Here is a 27,203-nt window from a genome sequence, read left to right as displayed (position 1 = left end):
TTCTATATGCTGTCTACAGGAAACACATCTTAGACCCAAAGATAAACATAGGTTGAAAGTGAAAGGTTGGGAAAAGATATTTCATGCAAATAACAACCAGAAAAGAGCAGGAGTAGCTATACTAATATCCAACAAATTAGACTTCAAATGTAAAACAGTTAAAAGAGAAAAGAAGGACATTATCTACTAATGAAAGGAACAATTAAACAAGAAGACATAACAATCATAAATATTTATGCACCGAACCAGAATGCCCCAAAATACGTGAGGAATACACTGCAAACACTGAAAACGGAAATAGACACATATACCATAATAGTTGGAGACTTCAATTCACCACTCTCATCAATGGACAGAACATCTAGACAGAGGATCAATAAAGAAATAGAGAATCTGAATATTACTATAAATGAGCTAGACTTAACAGACATTTATAGGATATTACATCCCACAACAGCAGGATACACCTTTTTCTCAAGTGCTCATGGATCATTCTCAAAGATAGACCATATGCTGGGTCACAAAGCAAGTCTTAACAAATTTAAAAAGATTGAAATCATACACAACACTTTCTCGGATCATAAAGGAATGAAGTTGGAAATCAATAATAGGCGGAGTGCCAGAAAATTCACAAATACGTGGAGGCTCAACAACACACTCTTAAAACAACGAGTGGGTCAAAGAAGAAATTGCAAGAGAAATTAGTAAATACCTCGAGGCGAATGAAAACGAAAACACAACATATCAAAACTTATGGGACGCAGCAAAGGCAGTGCTAAGAGGGAAGTTTATTGCCCTAAATGCCTATATCAGAAAAGAAGAAAAGGCAAAAATGCAGGAATTAACTGTCCACTTGGAAGAACTGGAGAAAGAACAGCAAACGAATCCCAAAGCAAGCAAAAGGAAAGAAATAACAAAGATCAGAGCAGAAATAAATGAAATTAAAAACATGAAAACAACAGAGAAAATCAATAAGACCAGAAGTTGGTTCTATGAGAAAATCAATAAGATTGATGGGCCCTTAGCAAGACTGACAAAAAGAAGAAGAGAGAGGACACAAATAAATAGGATCAGAAATGGAAGAGGAGACATAACTACTGACATCACAGAAATAAAGGAGGTAATAACAGGATACTATGAACAACTTTACGCTAATAAATACAACAATTTAGATGAAATGGACGGGTTCCTGGAAAGACATGAACAACCAACTTTGACTCAAGAAGAAATAGATGACCTCAACAAATCAATCACAAGTAAAGAAATTGAATCAGTCATTCAAAAGCTTCCTAAAAAGAAAAGTCCAGGACCAGATGGCTTCACATGTGAATTCTATCAAACATTCCAGAAAGAATTAGTACCAACTCTCCTCAAACTCTTCCAAAAAATCGAAGTGGAGGGAAAACTACCTAATTCATTCTATGAAGCCAACATCACCCTCATACCAAAACCAGGCAAAGATATTACAAAAAAAGAAAACTACAGACCAATCTCTCTAATGAATATAGATGCAAAAATCCTCAATAAAATTCTAGCAAATCGTATCCAACAACACATTAAAAGAATTATACATCATGACCAAGTAGGATTCATCCCAGGTATGCAAGGATGGTTCAACATAAGAAAATCAATTAATGTAATACACCATATCAACAAATCAAAGCAGAAAAATCACATGATCATCTCAATTGATGCAGAGAAAGCATTTGACAAGATTCAACATCCTTTCCTGTTGAAAACACTTCAAAACATAGGAATACAAGGGAACTTCCTTAAAATGATAGAGGGAATATATGAAAAACCTATAGCTAACATCATCCTCAATGGGGAAAAATCGAAAACTTTCCCCCTAAGATCAGGAACAAGACAAGGATGTCCATTATCACCACTATTATCCAACATTGTGTTGGAGGTTCTAGCCAGAGCAATTAGACAAGAAAAAGAAATACAAGGCATCAGAATTGGAAAGGAAGAAGTAAAACTATCACTGTTTGAAGACGATATGATACTATACGTCGAAAAAACGGAAAAATCCACAACAAAACTACTAGGGCTAATAAATGAGTACAGCAATGTAGCAGGTTACAAGATCAACATTCAAAAATCTGAATCATTTCTATACACTAGTAATGAACAAGCTGAGGGGGAAATCAAGAAACGAATCCCATTTACAATTGCAACTAAAAGAATAAAATACCTAGGAATAAATTTAACTAAAGAGACAAAAAACCTATATAAAGAAAACTACAAAAAACTGCTAAAAGAAATCACAGAAGACCTAAATAGATCGAAGGGCATACTGTGTTCATGGATTGGAAGACTAAATATAGTTAAGATGTCAATCCTACCTAAATTGATCTACAGATTCAATGCAATACCAATCAAAATCCCAACAACTTACTTTTCAGAAATAGAAAAACCAATAAGCAAATTTATCTGGAAGGGCAGGGTGCCCCGAATTGCTAAAAACATCTTGAGGAAAAAAAAACGAAACTGGAGGTCTCACGCTGCCTGACTTTAAGGCATATTATGAAGCCACAGTGGTCAAAACAGCATGGTATTGGCATAAAGATAGATATATCGACCAATGGAATCAAATAGAGTGCTCAGATATAGACCCTCTCATCTATGGACATTTGATCTTTGATAAGGCAGTCAAGCCAACTCACCTGGGACAGAACAGTCTCTTCAATAAATGGTGCCTAGAGAACTGGATATCCATATGCAAAAGAATGAAAGAAGACCCGTATCTCACACCCTATACAAAAGTTAACTCAAAATGGATCAAAGATCTAAACATTAGGTCTAAGACCATAAAACAGTTAGAGGAAAATGTAGGGAGATATCTTATGAAACTTCCAATTGGAGGCGGTTTTATGGACCTTAAACCTAAAGCAAGAGCACTGAAGAAAGAAATAAATAAATGGGAGCTCCTCAAAATTAAACACTTTTGTGCATCAAAGAACTTTATCAAGAAAGTAGAAAGACAGCCTACACAATGGGAGACAATATTTGGAAATGACATATCAGATAAAGGTCTAGTATCCAGAATTTATAAAGAGATTGTCCAACTCAACAACAAAAAGACAGCCAACCCAATTACAAAATGGGAAAAAGACTTGAACAGACACCTATCAGAAGAGGAAATACAAATGGCCAAAAGGCACATGAAGACATGCTCAATGTCCCTGGCCATTAGAGAAATGCAAATCAAAACCACAATGAGATATCATCTCACACCCACCAGAATGGCCATTATCAACAAAACAGAAAATGACAAGTGCTGGAGAGGATGCGGAGAAAGAGGCACACTTATCCACTGTTGGTGGGAATGTCAAATGGTGCAACCCCTGTGGAAGGCAGTTTGGCGGTTCCTCAAAAAGCTGAATATAGAATTGCCATACAACCCAGCAATACCATTGCTGGGTATCTACTCAAAGGACTTAAGGGCAAAGACACAAACGGACATTTGCACACCAATGTTTATAGCAGCGTTATTTACAATTGCAAAGAGATGGAAACAGCCAAAATGTCCATCAACAGACGAATGGCTAAACAAACTGTGGTATATACATACGATGGAATATCATGCAGCTTTAAGACAGAATAAACTTATGAAGCATATAATAACATTGATGGACCTAGAGAACATTATGCTGAGTGAGTCTAGCCAAAAACTAAAGGACAAATACTGTATGGTCCCACTGATGTGAACCGATATTTGAGAATAAACTTGGAATATGTCATTGGTAACAGAGTACAGCAGGAGTTAGAAACAGGGTAAGATAATGGGTGATTGGAGCTGAAGGGATACAGACTGTGCAACAGGACTAGATACAAAAACTCAAAAATGGACAGCACAATAATACCTAGTTGTAAAGTAAGCATGTTAAAACACTGAATGAAGCTGCATCTGAGCTATAGGTTTTTTTTTTGTCTTTCTGTTTGTTTGTCTTTTCTTTTTTGTACTATTATTATTATTTCTATTTTTTTCTCTATATTAACATTCTATATCTTTTTCTGTTGTTTTGCTAGTTCTTCTTCTAAATCGATGCAAATGTACTAAGAAATTATGATCATGCATCTATGTGATGATATTAAGAATTACTGATTGCATATGTAGAATGGAATGATTTCTAAATGTTGGGTTAATTTCTTTTTTTTTCTTTAATTAATAACAAAAAAAAGATATTTTCATGCCTCAAAGGCAACAGAATATCAGTATGCATAACAAGATGCAGACATATAAAGCCAAAAAAAAAATAATAAAAATAAAAAAAATAAATAAATAAAGGGAGGGGAGCAGTGCAACGGTGGCTCAGTGGCAGAATTCTAGCCTGCTCTGCTGGAGATCTGGGTTTGATTCCCCATGCCTGCCCATGTCAAATAAATAAATAAATAAATACAGATAGAGACATAGAAATAGAAAAACCAACATTAGCATTTTTACCCTCAGCTCTACATTAAATATAATCTGTCACAGAAGGATTTTTGTTTGATCACTAGCTATGACTTTTCTGAGTGGCATATTGTACATTTCTTTTTTTTTTTAATTCAAAAAAGTAGGCCAGCATTTCCAAAATTGCATTTTTTTCTGTAGAATACTAGATCTTTGACATGTTTCAGATTCCTTGGTCCAATAGTTTTAAGACATGCAGCCTATAATATGCCTCTTATTCAAGAAATTCACAGTGTATAAGCAGAACTGAGAAGCACTATAAGGAAGAAAACTTTTGAGTGTGAAACATTCTGCAAGAGAGTCTACAAATCTGCCCTTTAAAAATAATGAAATTCATACATCTTCCAAAAAATGAGAAAGAAAAACTAAATACATTACCTAATTGAGCCAGCAAACTGATAATACTTAAGATCAGCGGAACACTTATGTTTGGGTCTTCAAGTAGCTCTACAAGGCAAGTTAAGCACTCACTTGGTAATATCTGATTTGATGTAAACAATCGGGTGAACTTCTGTCCAGAAATAACCTACAAAACATTGATTAAAATGTGTTAGTTAAGGGTGGGCCACGGTGGCTCAGCAGGCAGAGTTCTCGCTTGTCATGCTGGAGACCAGGTTCAATTCCGGGTGCCTGCCCATGCAAAAAAAAGAAAAAAAAATTTGTTAGTTAAGAACTGGCAATCTTCATCTCTTCTCCATTCCAAATAAAAGCTCAGTGATATATATAGCCACTCTCTTTCCAAATTTAGAAACTTCACAAATGCTGTTTCTTCTACCTGGAAGATTACCTACCTACTACTTCCATCACTAGCTAATATAATCATTCAGGTCTTAGTTTAAATTCATTTCCTTCAGGAAGTTTTAGCTAACTCTCTTACCCCAAGGAGATTAGTTTGCTGTTATCCTATCTTACATTACATTATACTTCTATTTCATAAGTCAGCAAACTCTGACTAGCTTGGCTGTTTATCCTCCCTACCACACTGAATATTCCATGAAGGTATGGATTATATATCTACACATTACTATAATATGTTTACTGAATAAATGAATTTCAGAGCATACATTCTGCCTACTTTGAGGGAGGCAAAATGGAAAGCCAAAAGCAGCTAAGCCAAAGGATAATTAATTATTGGATCACTCCTTTGGTTCCTTTCCAAATAAAGTAACAGCCTGGAAGTTAAAGATTATAGAGAAGGACATTTTTAAAAAGTTAAAATGTAGCCAGGCCAGATGAAAAAACTTTTATTTTTGATCATTCCATTTATTACTCCTTTCCTACAATCCAATAAACTATAACACACACACACACGGTAAAGCTGGGGCTGAAGATGTTTTCAAAATGCTTTATGAATAATAGTTATTATTAAGCATATCTCTTCTATAAGGATGGAAAAATCATTAGCTATCTTAGAGTTAAACTACAACTGATTTAAATACGTTTATTTCTAAAAATTCATGCCTATACTGGCTATTTTAGCAACTTTAATCTTTCCTTTCTGTATTTCTCTTTTATTCCCTAATCTAGATGTCACTTTTTCTACTAAAGCTTTGCTGACAGGAGAGTGTCAGATAATCTGTTCTTAAGGGGCATGTGTTTTAGCAACACTATTAAAAGTAAAGGTCTATAAGACTGAAAAGAATAGGTGCAAAGATGAAACCGACAGGAAACTTTCTGAGCATTGCCCTTTAACCTACATATAAATTTAACCCTCTGGAAGATTAAGATGTTTTCTTCTTTAAATATAATTCACTTCAGGATGAACCTACATCTCAGTAATGTAAGTATTCTAATATATATATATTATAAGGTAAATTTAAAAAATTGCTTTACAAATTCTCCCCTTTACTCATACACAGAGTATTTTAATGCAAATAGAATTTATTTTAGTAATAACTAATTTAGAGCAGTTACTCTGGCCTAGGAATTATTATAGCACTTTACATATACTAACTTTTCATCTTCATAATAAGCCTATATGGTAGGTGCAATATTGTTTTGCAGATGAATAAATTGAGACACTCACTGATGCAGTACTACATACAATTGGGATTCACAACCAGGCAGCTTGATTCCTGAATCTGTGCTGTTAATAAGATTAATGCTAAGAAATACCATTATCAAGAATGAGACCTGCTTAGCTTTGTAAATCCTAAAAAAATTAAAAGCTCACGTTTGCATGAGGCTATAAAAACAAAATAACAGCAGTAAAAGTGTAACAGAATGAATAATCTTTCACATGACACCCATCTTTCTTTGAATCTTTAGATCTGCAAAGACGTACTGTGGAGAGCCGCCACCCGGGTCAGGCCTAGTGGACGCGCTGCAGCCTGCTCTAAAGCTCCCCCCGCCCATCGAGTGAGCCAAGATGGCGCCCACATCCTGCTTCCGCGTATGACACACACGCCCACCAACCCGATCTACCAATCACCCTCTTAGACGCGGCAACAACCTATTGGGCTTGAATTATGTATATAAGGTATTGCCCGGACGAGGCGGGGGAGACGACCCACAAGGAGCCGTGCCTGACGGCCGCACAGAGGTCGCTCCCCCGCGGGATGTATTCACCCGGTCGGGGAAAGTTATAGATAATGCAAGCTTAGACCCAGTAAAGATTTGTACTTACAACTGCTGCGTATTCTGGACTCGTTTTCTACCGCCAGGACCGGTTTGTCTGCGTCTCTTTCTCTCTCCCCCTTTTCTTGTCGTACCCTCCGCCGGCCGGGGGCCCGACGTTGAGCGAGGAGACACGGACAAGTGGTGGCCCGTACGGGGCACCTCCCTTTGCATCCGCGAGCTGATGAGGACGTGCCTCCGGAGTCTGTGGTTGTCTTTCCGCGCCTGATCATCGCGGAGAGGTAAGTACTTTTTCTTTACGTGGAAACTAAGGGCCGCGGGTTTTCAGGCAGCCCCGGTGACTCGGGAGAGCTCCCCGAGTGGTTAAGAGACAGTGCCGACTGCAATCATGGGGCAGTCCGAAAGCTCACCCCTGTTAGCTCCGCTAATGACCCTCTTGAAACGGCGGGGCCTCTCAGTTAAGAAAAGTTCTCTCCTAAGGTTCCTTGATGATGTTACAGTTTTTGCCCCCTGGTTCGCCCAGACTGGGAGCCTTAGTTTGCCCTCCTGGATAAAGCTTGGCCACGACATGGACCGAGCGCGCCGGACGGGCCTATGTCTGGACCCAATCCTAGTTCCCGTTTGGGAGGCTGTTCGCGCTTGTCTTGAGGCAGAGGCTGCCACGGGCCTCGGCCCGTCCCTCGTCCTGCAGCAGGCACGGGGCGCGCTTCGGGAAACTCAATCAGTTTTGTCTGCGGATGGCTCCTGTAAAGGGGAGCCGCCAATCCGTGAACGGCCAGAGTCCAGCGATGGTTCGGACACCTCTGACTCTGAGTCGGATGATGATCAGAATGAGGGTGTGGACGAACCTCCGAACCTCCGCTGATCGACTGGGAGAGGCCCCCTGCCTCACCCACGCAGCCCTCTGCCCCGCCAATGAGTACGCGGCGGTTTTCGGCGAGTGGTCACGGCGATCCCGCCAAAAAACCTCACCGAGGGCTCCCCCTGGTGGCCGAATCAGGCTGCACTGGCCCGCCTTTACACAGCCCAGAGTTCCCTGGAAGCTGGGTAGGGGAGGGGCAGCCACAGCTGTATCCCCCACCTGCGTACGCAGGCCCTCAGGACTCCATCTCATTAAGCAGTGGTAAAAGGCATTTCTGGAAATGGACCCCTTCATTTACCTTTAGACCTTTCGGAGTTCTAGGCGGATACCAGCCGCTTAAATCAGAACCAGACTCAGAAATGTATCCGGTTATCATCAATCCCCAAGGTGGTAATCAGCATGAATCCTATGATTATAAAGTTCTGAGGGAATTGAGGCAAGCCGTCCATCAATATGGCCCCAATGCTCCTTTTACGTTAAATTTAGTTGAAAATCTTGCCACCCTAAACCACACGCCCGCAGATATATACCAGCTAGCCCGTGCTTGTTTGCCACCGGGTCGGTATATAGACTGGAAGGCCTGGTTTGAAGAGCTAGCTGAAGAGCAAGCCGCGAAAAACGCCGCGGTTAGACGTGGCGCCTGGAATGCGGACATGCTCCTAGGGAAAGGGCCCCACTCCCAAAATCAAACAGGGTTCCCTACAGAAGTCTATGGGCAGATCTTCCGCTGCTTCATAGGCGCCTGGAAGAAATTAACGAGCCAGGGAGAAGCTCAAGCATCTCTCAGTAACATACACCAGGGCCCCACTGAACCATTTGTCGAGTTCGTAGCTAGGATGCAAAACACAGCAGAAAGGATTTTCACCGACCCAGGGATAGCAGAAACTGTAGTCAAACAAATGATATTTGAACAATGCAACAAAGACTGCAAGGTAATCCTAGTGCAGAACAAGGGTAAAAGCCTAACCGATTGGGTTCGTTTATGCAGGGACGCTGGCAGCCCACTAACTAGTACAACTCTAGCTGCCATGCTGGCTAGCTCACTGCGAGTAAATGCAGAACAAGCTAAGAACGCAGGAGCGAGGCAGAAAGGATGTTTCCAATGTGGAAAACCAGGACACATTAAAAGAAATTGTCCTAATATGAGCCAGCTAACCCACACTCAACAGGTGGCCAAGCTCTGTGGCCGTTGCCGTAAGGGACCCCATCGCGCGGAGGACTGTAGATCAGCCTTCGATGCAAACGGCAAGCGCCTCTCTGGCCGCCCGGAGCAGGCGCCAAAAAACGGGCAGAGGGGGTCCGCCTTTCCGGTGGACCCCCTTGCTGGCAATACAATGATGCAACACCAGTCCAAGTCCGTGCCTCCCATGAGTCAGGAGGACTGGACCTCTGTGCCACCTCCACACTCATACTGACCCCATCTGAAGGAGTTCGGTTGGTAGAAACCTCCTTTAAAGGACCTCTGCCACCAGGCACTGTGGGGCTCCTGTTAGGAAGAGCGTCCACAACCCTGAAAGGATTGGCAGTTGTGCCAGGTGTTATCAACCCTAACTCCACAAATACTGTCCAGATCATGGTTCAATCTATGCGAGGCACCCTGGTTATTGAAGAGGGTGATAAAATAGCACAACTTTTACTCCTTCCCAGCTTACACGCGCTCCTTCCGAGCAAAAACAGGAGGAAAACGGAAAAGGAACAAAAATCTACCGAGGGGATTTTTGAAGGCCTTCATATGTCTTTAGAGCAACGACCCATGCTGACTATTAAAGTGCAAGGCAGGCCCCTTTTGGGCCTGCTAGATACCGGGGCTGATAGGTCAATCATAAGACAGCAAGAATGGCCCTCTGCCTGGCCAACGTGCAGGGCAGAAGAAACCCTTAACGGCATAGGTCAAGTCTCGACACCCATGTTGAGCGCAACTGCCCTTCATTGGGCTGATGATGAAGGACACCAAGGCAGTTTCCAACCATATGTATTACCCCTGCCCGTATCCTTATGGGGGAGAGACGTCCTTACCCAAATGGACGTCACCTTAATTAGTAACTGCTCCCCAACCTCAAAACATCTGTTGAAAGGGATGGGATACGTCCCTGGCAAGGGTTTAGGAGCCTCACTACAAGGGCGCACAGTGCCTGTACAAACTGTGTCCAACCCCGACAAACGAGGTCTGGGTTTTTCCTAGGGGCCACTGAGGGGAATTTCCCACTCACGCCTATACGATTGCGGTGGAAAACCGAAACTCCAGTTTGGGTGCCTCAGTGGCCCCTACCAAAGGAAAAACTCTCAGCACTACACCATCTCGTCACAGAGCAATTAGAAAAAGGTCACATTATCCCTTCCACATCACCTTGGAACACCCCTGTGTTTGTTATAAAGAAGAAATCGGGCAAATGGAGATTGTTACAAGATTTGAGAGCCATCAACAACTGCATAGAGTCCTTAGGGCCTGTTCAAATGGGGTTGCCCCTCCTTTCAGCCCTGCCAAAACACTGGCCCATTTTTATACTAGATCTCAAAGACTGTTTCTTTTCCATTCCCCTTCACCCCGAAGACACTAAAAGGTTTGCCTTTACCGTGCCCTCTATTAACCAAGAGGAGCCCTGTCTACGTTTCGAGTGGACAGTTTTACCTCAAGGCATGATTAATAGCCCCACTATGTGCCAGCTGTACGTTACCACAACGCTGGCTAGCACTCGACAGCAGTTCCCACAAGTAAAAATTATCCATTATATGGACGACATTCTACTAGCCTATAAAGACATGGAACTTCTTAAAACAGCTCTCTCACACCTAGTCCTGACGCTTAAAAAGGCATGCCTAGAAGTAGCCCCGGAGAAGATTCAAATAGCAGAAGTCAGCACATTCCTGGGAGCAAAGATTATGCCTAGTCAAGTCTCCCCCCAAAAGATGACCCTCAGACTAGATGGCATACGCACCCTCAATGATCTACAGAAACTTGTGGGAGACATCAATTGGGTTCGTCCGTATCTAAAAATACCCAACGCGAGCCTGATGCCTCTATTCGATTTACTAAAAGGAAATCCAGACATAAATTCATCCCGGTGCCTCTCTCCGGAGGCGAGACAAGCACTCGGTCAGGTAGAACAAGCGCTCAGTAGCACTGCTTTAACAAGAATAGACCCCCAAAAACCTCTTGAAGCTTGTCTGCTGCCAACCATACTACAGCCCACAGCAGTGTTATGGCAACAAGGGCCATTACTTTGGATCCATCCTGGAATCTCCCCAAAGAAAAGTTTAGAGCATTACCCTACGGCACTCGCAGATTTAGCATTGGAAGCAATCAAAAGGGCTGTGCAGCATTTTGGCCAACAACCTAAAGATCTCAGGGTACCTTACACCGCCCAACAACTTGAGGTGCTTACTGGGTGCATAGATCAATGGGCCATTCTTCGATGTACCTTCCAAGGAAATATTAACAACCAGTTCCCAAAAGATCCCCTCTTACAATTTATCACCCGGCACCCGGTAATTTTTCCCAAAGTAACCTCGCCCAAGCCCCTGGTAGGCGCAATCACCGTGTATACGGATGGTTCAAGCACTGGTGCAGGAGCATACTGGGTAGAAGGGCGTACCCCAAAAACAGTACTCTTTCAGCCACAGAGGCCTCAATGGGTTGAATTACAAGTCGTCATCGCAATCCTAAAAGAGTTTGACGACCCCCTGAATATTATATCCGACTCCAATTATGTCGTGAATTCTGTGGCGGTCTTAGAAACGGTAGGCATGATAAAATATTCCTCCCCAGTAAGACCGTTCTTTATCGAGCTTCAGGAAACTATACATGCCCGACAGTGTCCCTTTTACATAACCCACATTAGAGCTCATACAGGCTTGCCAGGCCCTATGGTACAGGGAAATAACATAGTAGATATGGCCACGCGACAGCCACACATTTTCCCAGCGCTGACACCCCATCAGCAAGCTCAAGAGTTTCACGCTAAGTTTCACATCAATGCAGGCACTCTAGCCAAGCGATTCAACATACCGCGCGCAGCTGCTAGAGACATAGTCAGAGCCTGCCAAAATTGCACAGAGTCAAGAGTGCTTCCTTCAATCGGAGTCAACCCTAGAGGCCTCATTCCGGGAGACATCTGGCAAATGGATGTCACTCACCATTCAGAGTATGGTAAGGCCAAATATCTACATGTGTCAATAGACACATGCTCTCAAGTTATGTTTGCCTCCGCTGAAACAGGAGAAAAGGTCCATCAAGTTATTGCTCACTGCCTTGCCGCCTGGGCGGCATGGGGCAAGCCAAAAATATTGAAAACAGATAACGGACCTGCTTATACCAGTAAAACCTTTCAAAAATTTTGTGAAACTATAGAAGTGCAGTTAAAGCATGGTATCCCTTACAATCCCCAAGGGCAAGGTATCATAGAGAGAGCACACAGATCTCTCAAAGAATTGCTTAAAAAACAAAAGGAAGGAATGGGCCACGGCCTATCCCCAAAAGCCCAACTGTCAGTAGCCTTGTTTACATATAATTTCTTAAATGAAAACTCACAAGGAATGACACCTGCCCTCCAGCATACCACTCCAAACCCATCACATAGAGGTTTGGTCCGATGGAAAGATGTCCTGTCAGGACTGTGGCAAGGCCCTGACCCGGTGCTCAGCTGGGCCAGAGGCTCTGTTTGTGTCTTTCCCCAGGAACCAGGACGCCAGCCGGTGTGGATTCCGGAGAGACTGGTGAGAACCGTGACACCGCCCGGGGGCGCCGAGAAACTGCTGCCCGACAAGTCAGCAAGCTTTCGACCTGAACCATCAGGCCCGGTCTCCAGCCCTACTGATGATGGCGACGACCGAAAAGATGACAACAACAGTGCAAGTGACCCTCCGACCGAGTAGAAGAGAAACTAGCTTTAACCCCACTTTTCCCACTACGAGCTACTGTGGGACTAAGTCACCTCATGGTTCTCTTGGCCCAGGTTGACCACTTGGATTCTTTTAGCAGTGGGACTCTTAGTAACTCTGCTCATTGTTGATTGTTTGTTAGAACGCTTGTTCCAGACGCAGCAACAGCTACGCGTCACCACTATGTTGGCTATGTCACTTGCCCCTGATGCCCCTGGCGACCCCCGCACCGTAGCCCTGTCCTCCCCCCCACTGCGTGGCCCGTCACGGCCACTCAAGGCGGGACGCTCGAAAGTAAGGTCTGCCGCAAAGCCCATGGCTGTATCCCAGGTATAAGTGGCGGCACCAGAAGTCATAATTTTGGTCGAAAGAGAGTCTCTAGGCAAAGTCGCGGTCCTGGCCAGACTAGACTTAAGCCATTGCACAGAGACACCTACGACACTCTCGACTCTGGTTGCCGCTCTCCTGCCCCCCTCATAACCCGGTTGCGAGGCGAAGCACTGCAGGGAGGGTCACGTGGTTTCCGGTTCACGGGCCCTCCGGTCTCTATATGAGGAGGCATTCTGGTTGGTGCCTAGCAAGCCTAGTCCAGACTCCCCAAAGCACCAAAACATGTAGTGGGCCGTTCCGGCCCACGGGAGCTCACTCATCAATGGAGACACCGGGTCAAAATAAGTAAAAAAGGGGGAGATGTGGAGAGCCGCCACCCGGGTCAGGCCTAGTGGACGCGCTGCAGCCTGCTCTAAAGCTCCCCCCGCCCATCGAGTGAGCCAAGATGGCGCCCACATCCTGCTTCCGCGTATGACACACACGCCCACCAACCCGATCTACCAATCACCCTCTTAGACGCGGCAACAACCTATTGGGCTTGAATTATGTATATAAGGTATTGCCCGGACGAGGCGGGGGAGACGACCCACAAGGAGCCGTGCCTGACGGCCGCACAGAGGTCGCTCCCCCGCGGGATGTATTCACCCGGTCGGGGAAAGTTATAGATAATGCAAGCTTAGACCCAGTAAAGATTTGTACTTACAACTGCTGCGTATTCTGGACTCGTTTTCTACCGCCAGGACCGGTTTGTCTGCGTCTCTTTCTCTCTCCCCCTTTTCTTGTCGTACCCTCCGCCGGCCGGGGGCCCGACGTTGAGCGAGGAGACACGGACAACGTACCATTAAAAATACAAATGATCACCCACTAAAAATGGGAAAATAAAAAAACTGACTGTTTTAATTCAGGGGCTGTTGTGGAGGAGTGGATGAGAGACTGCAAATCTCATATACTGCAGTGTGGAGGGTAAAATGGTATAACCTTTGGGGAAACTGTTGAGCAGTTTTTAGCAGTTTCAACTAAAGCTGAACATAAGCTTACCCTACCACCTAACAATTCCACTCCTCAGCATATTAAAGAAATGAGTTTGTTCATTCATAACAAACTGCTATATATTTACACAATGGAATTCCATACAGCAATAAAAAAGAATGAAGTACTTTTATATGTTGCAACATGAATGAACTTCAGATTTTTGTGTTTTTTTGAGTGAAAGAAGCCAAACATGAAAGAGTACAAATTTTCTGAGTCCACTTATATGAACCTTATGGAAAGGGATAATGAAACACTTTATAGGGGCTGGACAGGTTCTATATCTTGATACAGATGATGGCTCTATGAGTGTACAAATGTAATAAAAACCATCAAGTGCCTCACTTAAGATTAATGTACTTGATGTATTTTACTGTATGTATGTCATCTCTCAATTGAAAAAAAAAAGTTCTTAAGAGTAGTCGCTTCAAGCTAGTACTCATCACACCCTTGCAACAAAATACCCCAATGCCAGAACAGTTTTCTGTGAATCTTTCAAGAAGTCAGTTTTTAAGCCACAAATTGCTTTGAAATCTCCTTCAATTCATGCTAAAATTGCACTGAGAATCAAAATATACCTCTATTCTCTGAGAGAAGCAATGTTTCAGACTGCTAACTAAAATAAAATACTTAATGTTTAATTCTTAAATAAAGCTGATGGCCATGTTTATTTTGCGGCTTCTGGACTGCCACCAGCACACTGCTCTATCCTAGTTTGAAACTTAACTGTTATGTTTGCTGGGACTTATTGTGATAATGGATGAAAACAAAAACAAAAACAAAAACAAAAACAAACCTACTTAGGATGTGGGTATCTCCAATAGTTCGAAGAGGAGCCCCACTGAAGCTCAGGAGAACAAAGACACATTTATAATACTATAGTTTCACCAAAAGTTGGTGCTGTTATACCATTCACAATCATCTTCTCTTTGCAGTATTCTGCCAATCCTTGGTACATCAGACCTTCATTAGAGGGGTAATAAACCAAGTAGAATAGATTTTTAAATTACGTTCAATTCTATGTTAGCAGAGGAATTCTACAAAGAGAGAATTCTTAAAATATGCCTTGAATGAGTGAGCTTAACTTTTTTTTTTTTTTAGGTGCATGGTCCAAGAATCGAACCCGGGTCTCCCGCATCGAAGGCGCGCATTCTACCACTAAACCACCTGTGCACCCTACTTTTTATTTAACAGATTAACATTTGAATTCCACAAATGCGTTAACAATTGATAACAAGAGTCTCAAAATAATAAGGGTCACAGGGAATTATGTGCGATTATAATTTTTTCCAAAGAAAAGTTATAACAATAATAATCTAAACACAAATCACTGGGAACTAAGAAAAAGTGAATACAATTCAGCATTTTAGGATTTAAAAACTGTGAGCAATATATTTTTGTAAAGAAACATGATTACGATTACTAGAATTGGAGAAAGGGATTGCTTCTTAGGCCAAAGAAAGTTGAAATAGTATTTTTCAAGTACAAGTTCACTGCATATTCTGCGAGGGCTCTATTTCGATGGCAAAACCAGAACAAGAAGCAAAAGAAGAGAAAATACAAGTCCGAGCTTTCTCCTCTAATCTACCAGAAACACAGCCTAAATTCCCTAACCTTTTATTCCACTCTCCCCTTTCCCAGAGCCTTCTTTCGGCGCTCAACCTGATCGCTGCGGACAGCTAACCGTGGAGGAACTAGGGGCGGGGTGGAGAGTGAGAATTCAAAGCTGACACTCCCTCGCTTTTACCTTAACAAACAGCCCAGGGAGCGAGAGGCCTTCCAGGGATAGGGCCGCCACACCCCACCGCCCATGGACTAAGGATTATTAGATCCCTCACCTCCAAGTGCCGCAAAAGCTGGGTGGCGTTCGCCTCAGACTTAACGGCTTTGTACTGACTGATGATGAGGAGCAAGGACTTCAAGCAGGCGGTGGAGTCCATCGGGACCGATCACGGGCCCACCTGAAGATTTCCACCACCTTGTCTGCTCTGGTCTCCAACTTTCGCCGCGCTTTTTTGATTTTTCGGCCCCACCCCCTCGCTCCCCCGAGCTTCCGGTTCCGGTCAGCCCCCGGAAGTTCCTAGGCACGCTGGGGGGGCTGGATCTCGTTGAAGAGTAGAGGGGTGGTTCGGAGTGCCCACGCACTCGGTGGGTTTGTGGGGGAGGCGTTAAGGCCCGGTCCCTCCAAATCCCCTCTTTTCTCTGAGCCCGCGGGGTTTCGGCTTCATGATCCCGTGAATACGAAAAATCTCGCGAGTTACGCGATTGTGGCTAACCGATGTAGGGGCGTCAGGGGCTTCTGTGGCGTCTGGGGCTGGCTGTTCACCTGTTTGCTTTGCTTTTGTTTTCGTTTGCTTCTTCGGCCTTCACTCTGGATGGCCGGTTTTTCTTTTGTACATCATCTTCTACTTGGGAAATGGTGGCTTTGCCCTAGTCTAGACACGGTGAGGAAATCTGAGGTGGAAGATCTTTGGGCACTAGACTTTGAGGCGGTTTGGGAGGTTCATCATTTTAAATCTCTTATACGTTTATCCCTTCTACCTAGTAATGTTTTTCAGAGTAAACGTTTAGATTTTGTGTCGAGATATTCGTGCCTTTACGGTAGTCTTGTCAAAATGATTCGAAAACACTGCCTCCGGGCGACTCGGGTGTCAGTAGATAGTGTATTGCTCTTCCGGGTGGTTTCGTTAGAGTTTGTTTTTGTAAATGAAGGTGTCAGTTTTTGTCTGGTGTGATTGTTTTATAAATCTCGGTGTTTGGAAAGATGACACTTTGTATTTTTTAAATCGGATAATTAGTGTATGCAAGAATATGTTATGAAGTGAGTGAGTAGATGGTTTTGGAGTCTTAATTTGTGTTAATGTCGAATAAAGCTTTAAAAAACCAACTAATGATAAATTGTAAGCATAGAGTGCATGACCATTTAGTTAACTCATTAATCAGAAATCATGTTTTCTCAATTCAAAGAACGTATTTTTTATATCACTACATTTTTAAAGGCAAGACTTATTTCGATATTAAAAATATAATTTTTGCTATTAAATCTGAAAGCCTCAAATGATTTGGCCAATGAGACATTCACGTAAAAGTCTTTGGTTAAGGAATGTATACATAACATTCATTCATTCAGTAAACAATTATTAAATGTATAACATGGGGCTAGGCATTGCCAGTCAAGATACAAAGATAATTTCTTCACTGCTGTGTAATAAGGGAAATGAACTAAATAGAAAGTACATATGGGAATTCATTATGCAAATGAGAGACCATACAGTGATGGTAAATGGTGGAGGCAGGCTGTGTGGTACAAATCCTAACTCTACCTTTTACTATTTGACCAAAGGCAAATTCTCATTGTATTTCAGTCTCTAGGTAAGGTGAATAAAGTCTAACTAATAGTAATACCTGTTTCATAGGGTTGTTCAACATTTTTGAGACCCTTTAATGTTCAAAGATGCAAGCGTCAGTGAATGAAACAAATTCTGCTGCCATTGAACTTACACTCTGGTAGAAAGACGATAAACAGTTAAAGAAGATAATTTAGAGAAAAAAAAAACAGAGCAGAGGTATTACTCTGGAGTAATGGTGGTGGTTGTGTGGATAGTTATAATTTTAAATGGGGTCATCAGGATAGGTCTTATTGAGAAAGCAGTATTTGAGGAAATACTTCAAGGAGTTAAGAAAGAGCCCTGCAATTTAGGAGAAAAGGTATCCAGATGTTGGGCATATAGGAAATAATAAGAGCAAAGATAGAGTGATAAGGGCAAAGGCCTCGAAATGGGCATGGCAATGTGTTGTCAGGGACAGCAAGGAGGCCACCATGGCTGGAGTGGAGAGAGCAAGGGTAAGAGTAGTTGGAGATAGAGACCATTATAATATTAGTTAATCAATGTAAAGAGAACATTTACCTGGCTTAAGTGGGTTCTTGGTGAATATGGCCATCATTGGATGGTCATTTGCAAATGTAGTGATAAGAATTTAGCAGTGGTATAAATTTGAAAAAAATAGGCTTTTTCACTATACTGGCAAGTATATAATGACCCATATGCTGGGTTTGGGGAGAGCGTAAAAACTGCCTGCTGTAATGCTTTCTTTTTTTTTTAATAGCTTTATTGAGATATAATTCACACACCACACAATTCATAGATTTTTTAATGCTTTCTTAATTAGAAATCTTTCATTTTAAGCGGCCATACAAATTTTGCAGTTTTCTCCATAGAGTAGTTATTTTGATATAAAATGTCTTCCTCTAAAAATCCACACCAAAAATTGATGTTGTAAGTTAGTAGAAGACATCTTTAGCTAGAGATACTTGCGTATCCTAATTTAAGAAACACAGAGCCACACTTTTAAGGTCAAAATAGTGTAGAGGAGGAGGAGGCTATGAAGCTAGATTCAGTTAACTAAAGGTGATGTTAGGCTAGAGCTTGGATTCCATCCTGAATTAAGTGGTGATCTTTGCTTTAGACTAGGGCTTGACCTAGTAAGGTTTGTATTTTACCTGATAACTGGCTGATGGATGGGGTATGATTTTGAAGAGGATGAGACTTGAAATAGGGAGACTGTATAATTTGCTGGACTGTGTCTAAAGGATAACTAGTATAATGGAAGTGGACAGAGTGAAGAGGTGACAAATTTGAAAAATATATATATATAAAGTAGAATAGGCAGGACTTGCTGACTAATTGTGGATGTGAGAAATGAGACAGTGAGTCTGAAAGAATTTCTGAATTTCTAGGTTGGGAGTTTTAGAGATGTAGTTTGCTGAGGTAGTTAATAGCAAGTGTTCATGGTGTATTTTGTGTGCAATGAAATTTTGTATTCTTTGTCATATAATATTTTGTCATTCTTAGTGTATTCCTATTACATGCTTTTTGTTACTGACTGGGTTCTTTTTTTCTCATAAATTTCTCATTTTTATTGCTATTCTTAAAGATACTGATTTTTAGTAAATCTTTCATCCACCTACCTAAAATATCATTTATTTATTTATTTATTTATTTAGGCATGGGCAGCCTCCGGGAATCAAACCAAAATCTCATTAATTTTATTAGAGTTTTGCTTACTATCTTAGATTTTCTAGACGTATCAGTAAATAATGATTTCATCTCTTCTTTTCCAGTAATTTATTACATTGTCATAATCTCTTAAATGTGACATAATCATGGTGGTAGTGAGCAATTTGTCTCATTGTAATAGGAATGATCTCAATATTTTAACGTTTAGTGTGATTTGTGCTGTTGACTTATGATACACATCTTTGTCATGTTTAGGAGATTGGCTTTTTATGCTTGTTTTATTTAAAGATTTGCTAAGAAGTGTTTGCTAAAATAAAACTTGTAGTTTATTATATCTTATTTTCCCCTTTAAAATGTCAATGCTGAAAAAAAAAGGAAAAATGTCAATGCTATGGCTTATGTTTCTTTTTGTCCTTGGGATAAAAATAGCTCACACTTAACATTTACCATGTGCCAAGCGGTGTTCTAAGGACCTTATACTTATTTAATCTTCATACTAACATCATGATCTCCATTTTACAGATAAAAAAAGCTAAGACAGAGGTGACGTAATTTTTGCCCATAGCATACAGGTAGGTAGTAATAGCAAATCCTCTGTATGCTATGCTGCAGGATTTTCCTTTTTTTTATCAGAGCAGCTGTAGGTTTCATACACACTTACCCCTACCCCCCTCTACCCTCCACCTCTGTTCCTGTTAGTAACATTTTGCATTAGTGTGGTACCCTTATTAAAATTGATGAAACAATATTATCATTGTTATAACAACAATATAATATAGGTAATAGTATTATCTATAGTTCATCATTTGTGTTAGAGTTCACTCTTGGTGTTGTGCAATTTTTTGGGTTTTTGAAATTTTAATTATGGTGACATATGCAACCTAATGCTGCAAGTTTGAATGTTCTGATATTCAGGATTTTATATCTATGCAGAGTTAACCATTTTTTCTGTATTCTCCCTCTTGGCATTTGGGTTAGAGTTTACTTTTGAAAAATGTATTAAAGTATTTCCGTCTTTTTCTGAGCTGTGGAATAATGAGAATTACTATAGAAATCAACTGCTCCTTATGGGTTTTATGGACCTAACCTATAAAATCATCAAACTTGATAGCTTATTTAATGGCAGATCTTTGGCAAATATTTGAATTTTGCATATGATCATTGATCTGTTCATTTTTTTCCTACTTTTTCTTGAGGTAATTTTAGCAATATACATATTTAGCCAACTGTTTATCTGGATTTAAAAATGTATTGTCATAAAGTTGCATTAAATACTTCAATAATTCTCTTAATCTTTTCTTTATATGAATATATTTTCTCATTCTGATGTTATCTTTTTCTTAGTGGGGTTTCCAGAGGTTTGTCCATTTTATTTAACTTTTCAGCAACTGACTGGTTTTATTTATTAACTCTCTATTTCCTTTCTTTTCAGAACCACTAACTTTACTTTTTATCTTTATTAACCTGCATACATATTTTTCTTTATTTTGTTCTATTTCAAATTTTATAAAAATTGAAGTTTAGTATACTTCCATACTATTTAGTACAGTTCTGTACATAATGTTCCATATTATTTCATTTATTTTTCATAAAGAACATTTGTTTTATGCATTAAAAATCAGAAAAATTGCTTTATTTCTGAAAAACAATTATGTAAAATCAGTTTAACCATCTAGTAAATATATATTTTTAAAATGCTGATATTTATTCAGTCATCAAATATTTACTGAGTACCAGGTACAGTCCTTTTTCAGTGAGCTTACAGTCTATTGGGGACATAAACAAACTGGAATAAGTGCTACCAAGGAAAGTAGAGACTACTATAGGAGTACTATAGAAGTAATTTTTGTGGGTAAAATATCAAATATCCAATTCTTTCATTCTTCAAGGACTCAATATAAAATCCCTCTTCTCTGTTAACTCTTTATTACTGCTTGTACTTTTTACATTTGGCTTAGTTATTTTCTATAATTTATAGTTGAGGGAACAGGCTTAAGGGAGCTAAATAAAACTGGCTTAGGGTCTCACACCTCTAGTTCAAGACTAACTCTTCTATTTCCTCTGGAAAAACCTAAAAAGAATATATTCAATACTGAATAGTAAAAGGGAAAATTTAATATCTTATAACCAGAATTTAGGTCATATGAGTTGGACTAAATAAGGATGTGAATCATAGTTTTATCAGAACTACCACATTTGTAGAAGGCCCAATATTGTAAAATGAGAATTATCCCAGGATTATGAAACCACAGCACTAGTTGTTCATTCATTCATTCACTGAATTGAGTGCTTGAATGCTAGGTACATTTCCAGAATCTGAAGATGCAGCAGTGAATCAAATACACAAAAATTTCTGGCCAAATCGAACTTTCATTTTGATGGAATATACAGACAATAAATAAAATGTAATTAAAATATATGGATGTTAGTAATAGATGTTCAGGGTGGATGGGGGACGGTAAGAAAAGGGGATAGTAAGAATAATGGAGTGGAGATAATAATGGTGTTGCAATTTTAGATAAGGTTTGTTATCTAAAACTGCATAACAGACTACCTCAGAACTCAGTGATTAAAACAATGAGCATTTATTTCTTACGATTTTGTAGATTGACAGCAGGTAGTCTGATCTAGGCCTGATTTGCCTGGGTGGCTCTATTTCAGCTATTTTGTGGGAATGGGGAAATATCCTGAGTTAGTTTTGGTTATGTTCAGTTGTCTATTACACAGTTGTCTATTAGGTTGTTGAGTGTATTATTTGTTGTTAAGACTGCAGATAGAAAATTAAAGCCTGAGACTATATGATAGGAGCAAATGTGGATAGAAAAGACATGTCCAAGAAATAAACTGCGGGATCCTAAACTGTTTAGAGGTTAGAGAGCTGTAGAGGGAACAGCAGAGGAAACTGAGAAATAGCTGCCAGAGCACACCTGAGCCATCTTAACCCTATGTTGTTTTGCAGGGATTGGTCTTTTAGCACAGGACTTTGGCAAAAGTGGGCCTATTGGTTAGCAAGAAAGGCAGTCTTAATCTATATACCACAGGCTATCTTTACTACTGCCTTCAGAAACCTCAAGATATGCAGAAGGATGGGTAGCTTCATTTTTAAAAATAAATATTGAGTGTTCAAAGTGTGTTTGTAATGTAGGCACTAGTGACATAGCAGAGAGATTAAAAAAAAAATTCCTGACTTCATGGGGCTTACAGTTTAGTGGGGATATGAGGCCAAATCTAATATTAAAAGATTATTCCATAGACATGAACAGCAGTTGGAACAATTGTTCCATTGACCCCGGTCCCAAAGAGTCATGGCAAAGAAATTCAGTGGTAGAAAATTGGCATATATGTAGGTATGAGGTCAATTAAATACTGTGTCCCCAGTATAGCATAAACAATTCAAATACTAATATTAAAACTGATTTTACCCTTTATTCAGAGCTAGAAAATCTGTACAATTTCAACTCCCATTTAATGGAAATGTTACCTTTATCTCAAAGCCAGAAAATCTAAATAAAACAATTCTCCTTTTATAGTTATTATTTTTCCTGTTTCCTTTCCCACTAACAAGTACTAAAATTCAGCAGTTCTCAAAATGTTTTGTTAAACTATAACATTAACTTTCTCACTTTTAAAAAAAAATCCCTTAATTTTTGTATACATTTCACAGAATACAACTCCAGACCAAGAGCACAAGGTTTACATTAGGGACACCCAAAATAATAGGCAAGCCCTTGATCTTGAGGCTTGCTTGCTTTCAAAGCCCAACTCTGCAAGTGAAATCATTGCCGATGTGACATCCAGGGGTGAAAGTCTCCCTGGCGTCATAGGAGCAACAATACCATTCTGACCAAAAAGGGAGGGAAAAAGTGTAACAAATAAGGTTTATCAGTGACTGAGAGAGTAGAGTCGAGAGGCTATACTGTAGGTTGTTCTTATGCAAACTTCAGTTAGACATTGCTAACTATCATAACTTGCCAAATCTCAACCAAAGCTATTCTTGCCAATCCTAAAGAATACCTAGGGCGATATGTAAGATTCTACAGAGGTTCTATGCACTAAGGTAACTTTCTAGAAACATACAACCTCCAGATGGGTTCCTGGAACCAGGTAAGTCCTGAAATCTAGAGGGGCCAGCCTTTATACAATACCAGCTAGTTCCATCTCCCTACCCCTTATTATTTACAGCCCTTCCAACATGAAAAACGTAGAATAGGCATAACCCAAATACCCCTAGAGTGGAGAATGATCAAAGATGATGGTGAAGCTATACAGAAAAGGTAGGGTTTAACAAGCAAATGTGATTGTGGAGTCATATTGATATTTATTTTAGTCTCCAGTATCTTAGAGCATATGATAAAAAATATATGTTCCTTGTAGCCTCCAATGTTCTGGAGCAGCTGAAAAGAAAAATCTGAGATGATGATATATTAGCCATGACAACCTGGGATCTATCCTATAACTACTTGTTGGAGTGTGCTTTGAAAACTCTTTTTTCTTTCTTTGTCTTTGTATATGTTATATCATACAATAAAAAAAATAATAAAAGAAAAAGAGTACAAAGTTTGCTTGTTTACAGACCCATGAACTTTTCTTTTTTAACATTTCGTATTGTGAAATATTACATATATGAAAAAGCAATATATTTTCAAGTACATTATAATAAGTAGTTATAGAACAGATTTCAGAGTTTGGTATGGGTTACAGTTCCACAATTTTAGGTTTTTCCTTCTATCTCCTCCAAGACACTGGCGAGTGAAAGAAATATCAATATAATGATTTAGCAGTCATACTCATTTATTAGATCCTATTTTCTCTGTTATAACTCCTTTTCCTTTGATCCTTCTATTAATCTTTAGGGGTATTTGGGCTAAGCCCATTCTAACTTTTTCATGTTGGAAAGGGGTGTCAGTAATATGGGATGGGGGGGTGCAAGGGTAGTTCAGTGGTAGAATTTTCGCCTGTCATGTGGAAGATCCAGGTTCGATTCCCAGTCCATGCACTTCCTCAAAAAATAAGCAAACAACAATTCAACAAATGGTGCTACAATAGCAGGATACTCGCATGGAAAAATAATAAAATGTGGCCCCGCCATGTAGCTTGCAAAAAAAAAATAATAATGGGATGGAACTACTTGATGTTCTTGGACAGGCTGGCCTCTCTGGATTTCAGGACTTACCAGGCCTAGGAACCCATCTGGAGCTTATAAGTTTCTGGAAAGTTATCTTAGTGTGTGAAACTTTTTTTTTTTTAATTGTGAACTATATATACAAAACAATAAATTTCCAAGTACATTTTAAGAGGTAGTTATAGAACAGATTTTAAAGTTTGGTATGGGTTACAGTTCCATGATTTTTCATTTTTTCTAGCTGCTCCAAGATACTGGAGACCAAAAGAAATATCAATATAATGATTCAGTAGTCATACTTATTTATTAAACCCTATCTTCTCTGTTATACTCCTCCTCCTCTTTTTTCTTTCGGTAAATGACATATACGCAAGAAAGCAATAAATTTCAAAGTACTTCTTGACAATTAGTTGTAGAACAGATTTCAGAGTTGGGTATGGATTACAATTCCACAATTTTAGATTTTTACTTCTAGCTGCTCTAAGGTACTGTAGACTAAAATAAATATTGCTATAATGATTTAGTAATCATACTCATTTGTTAATCCCTACCTTCTCTGTATAACTTCACCATCACCTTTGATCTTTCTCCCACTCTTTAGGGGTATTTGGGCTATGCTCATTCTAACTTTTTCATGTTGGAAGGGGCTGTCGATAATATTGAATAGGGGGATGGAACTAGTTGATGTTCTGGAGAGGCTCGCCTCTCGCATTTCAGGACTTATCTGGTCCAGGGACCTATCTGGAGGTTGTAGGTTTCTAGAAAGTTACCCTAGTGCGTGGAACCTTTGTAGAATCTTATGTATTGCCCCAGGTATTATTTAGGATTGGCGGGAATGGTTTTGGTTGGGGTTTGGCAAGTTATGATAGGTAAGCAATGCCTAAGTGTAGCCTCTCAACTCTATTTGAGCTTTCGCAGCCACTGATATCTTATTTGTTATACTTATTTTCTCCCTTTGGTCAGGATGACATTGTTGATCCCACAGTGCCAGGACCAGGCTCATCCCTGGGAGTCATACCCACGCTGCCAGGGAGACTTTCACCACTGGATGTCATGTCCTATATAAGGTGGAGGGTAATGGTTTCACCTGCAGAGTTGGGCTTAGACAGACAGGAGCCACATCTGAGTAACAAAAGAGGTCCTCTGGATGAGACTCTTAGGCATACCTATAGGTGGGTTAAGCTTGCATGAAATTTTTGTAGAATCTCAGATAAAGCCCTAGGTGTTCTTTAGGGTTGACAGAAATGGTTATGGTTGAGGTTTGGCAAATCCTGGTCATTAATAGTATCTAGCTGAAGCTAGCGTAAGAGTAGCTTCCAGAACATCCTCTCGACTATTTGAACTCTCTGACCCATGAACTTTAAGAGTATGTTTAATTCAATGCTGTTGTGGCAAATTCAGCCTTTAAAAATAGCTACCACAATTTTCCCAAATTCCATACTCAAGATTGTTTAGTGCAGCATTATTTGCAATAGCAAAATAAATATATTAATACTGAAAAAAAAAAAGACAAACGTCTACAGGCAACTAAAGTGCTCACCATTAGTGGTGTAATTATATTAGATGCAATACAATGTCACACCATGTAATATAAAGAATATGGCAGAAGCATATGGGCTGATTTGAAAGGTGCAAAGTGCTGACATCATGTACTTTAGCTGCCATTTGTACCACATGATTTATTTGAAAAAGAATGATTTTTTTGTTCTGTTTCTTAAATCTGATTATCATTCCATTCTGTACTATGGCATTTCTCCATCAAGGTAGAGAATTGGAAGAAAAGTAATCTAATTATGTTCCAAACCTTAACAATTTGATGTTGATGATCATGATGTTGTTGATGATGGTGATGATGATGGTGGTGGTGGGAGCACTGCTTATTATGTTCCTGCTACTGTTCTGTTACATATTTTAAACATTTAATCCTCATAATAATCCTTTGAAGTAAATACCATTATTATCTCCATTTTTCAGATGAAGAAACTGAGGCACAGAGATGTTAATTCATTTCACACAGAGTCACCCAGTTAGTGTCAGAACAAGCCTATGAACCCTTGCAGAATGGTTACAAAGTTTCTGTGCTCTTAACCAACATTTTGCTGTCTTTCAGCTTACTTGTGGCATTGATAGAAATCTGAATATGAGGGATTTTATGTTATTTCGCTTTCTATAGAGAAATATTTCGTTGTTGTGTTTGGTGGGGCAGGTAGGGGCAATGGGTTGCTACTGGCATGTAGGCAGTTGAGATCAGGGATACTGTTAAACAACCTACAGTACACAGGCCAACTCCCTACAACCACGAATTATCTGGTCAGAAATGGCAATAGTGCCGAGATTGAGAAATTCTGATCGATTCAGTATGAATAAGAAAAGTTCTCAATAACTGAACTTCTTCCCTGAAACTGCTGAGTATGTTATTTTGTTTTAAAGCTAGTAAGCAATGAGGAAAATGAGCTTTTTTTTTCTTTTAAAAACCTGTATTTACTTATTTCCATCTGGCAATGGAATATGTACCAGAGTTGATGAGGGTAAATGTTCATGGGATATCTACTCACATTCAAATGTAAACTTGTTGGCAAATTAGAACTGTTAAATTGGTCAGATGACTTAGTCAAGATGAGTATTTGAGTAGATTTTCAAAAAGTGTTGTTATATACAGTTTAGGGAGGTCATAAGGGTGGCGCAAGATCAGTGTTTGAATGATTAAAAGATTATAAATGAGAGCTGTGCCTGCTTTTATGTAAGTTACAGCTTTGAAAATAGAAAATAAAACCCCACAGCTTTATAACTGAATAATAAGTTTATTATATTTTTAGTCGATAAGAGGGAAAAGATGGAGCTAGGAGCTCAGAGGGAATAGGAAAAGAGGCATTTTACCATTTATCAAGATATGAATGATAGTACCTTATTTTTCATCTAGTAAAACAG

General features: G+C 40.0%; 2 protein-coding genes across 13 annotated transcripts in view; one reads left to right on the top strand and one right to left on the bottom strand.

The window, feature by feature from the left end:
* Window positions 1-16,363, bottom strand: part of CIP2A (cellular inhibitor of PP2A) — a 68,305-nt gene extending 51,942 nt beyond the window's left edge. For 2 of the 4 annotated variants that reach the window (XM_077118461.1, XM_077118458.1), the window contains exons 1-2: window positions 15,974-16,362; window positions 4,838-4,985 (exon numbers count right to left, since the gene is read on the bottom strand). In XM_077118461.1, coding sequence (XP_076974576.1) covers window positions 4,838-4,985; window positions 15,974-16,075 — 250 coding nt within the window. In that variant the 5' untranslated portion in view covers window positions 16,076-16,362. Of the gene's footprint in view, window positions 1-4,837; window positions 4,986-15,973 lie in introns of all 4 variants that reach the window. The other 2 variants (XM_077118460.1, XM_077118459.1) reach the window with 2 other exon arrangements.
* Window positions 16,219-27,203, top strand: part of DZIP3 (DAZ interacting zinc finger protein 3) — a 177,227-nt gene continuing 166,242 nt past the window's right edge. For 8 of the 9 annotated variants that reach the window (XM_077118456.1, XM_077118455.1, XM_077118448.1 and 5 more), the window contains exon 1: window positions 16,290-16,579. The gene's annotated coding sequence lies outside the window, so the exon portion shown is untranslated. The other variant, XM_077118451.1, reaches the window with a different exon arrangement.

The sequence above is a fragment of the Tamandua tetradactyla genome, chromosome 10 (genome assembly GCF_023851605.1).
Source record: "Tamandua tetradactyla isolate mTamTet1 chromosome 10, mTamTet1.pri, whole genome shotgun sequence".
NCBI lineage: Eukaryota > Metazoa > Chordata > Mammalia > Pilosa > Myrmecophagidae > Tamandua > Tamandua tetradactyla.
This window is presented reverse-complemented; position numbering and strand designations above follow the sequence as displayed.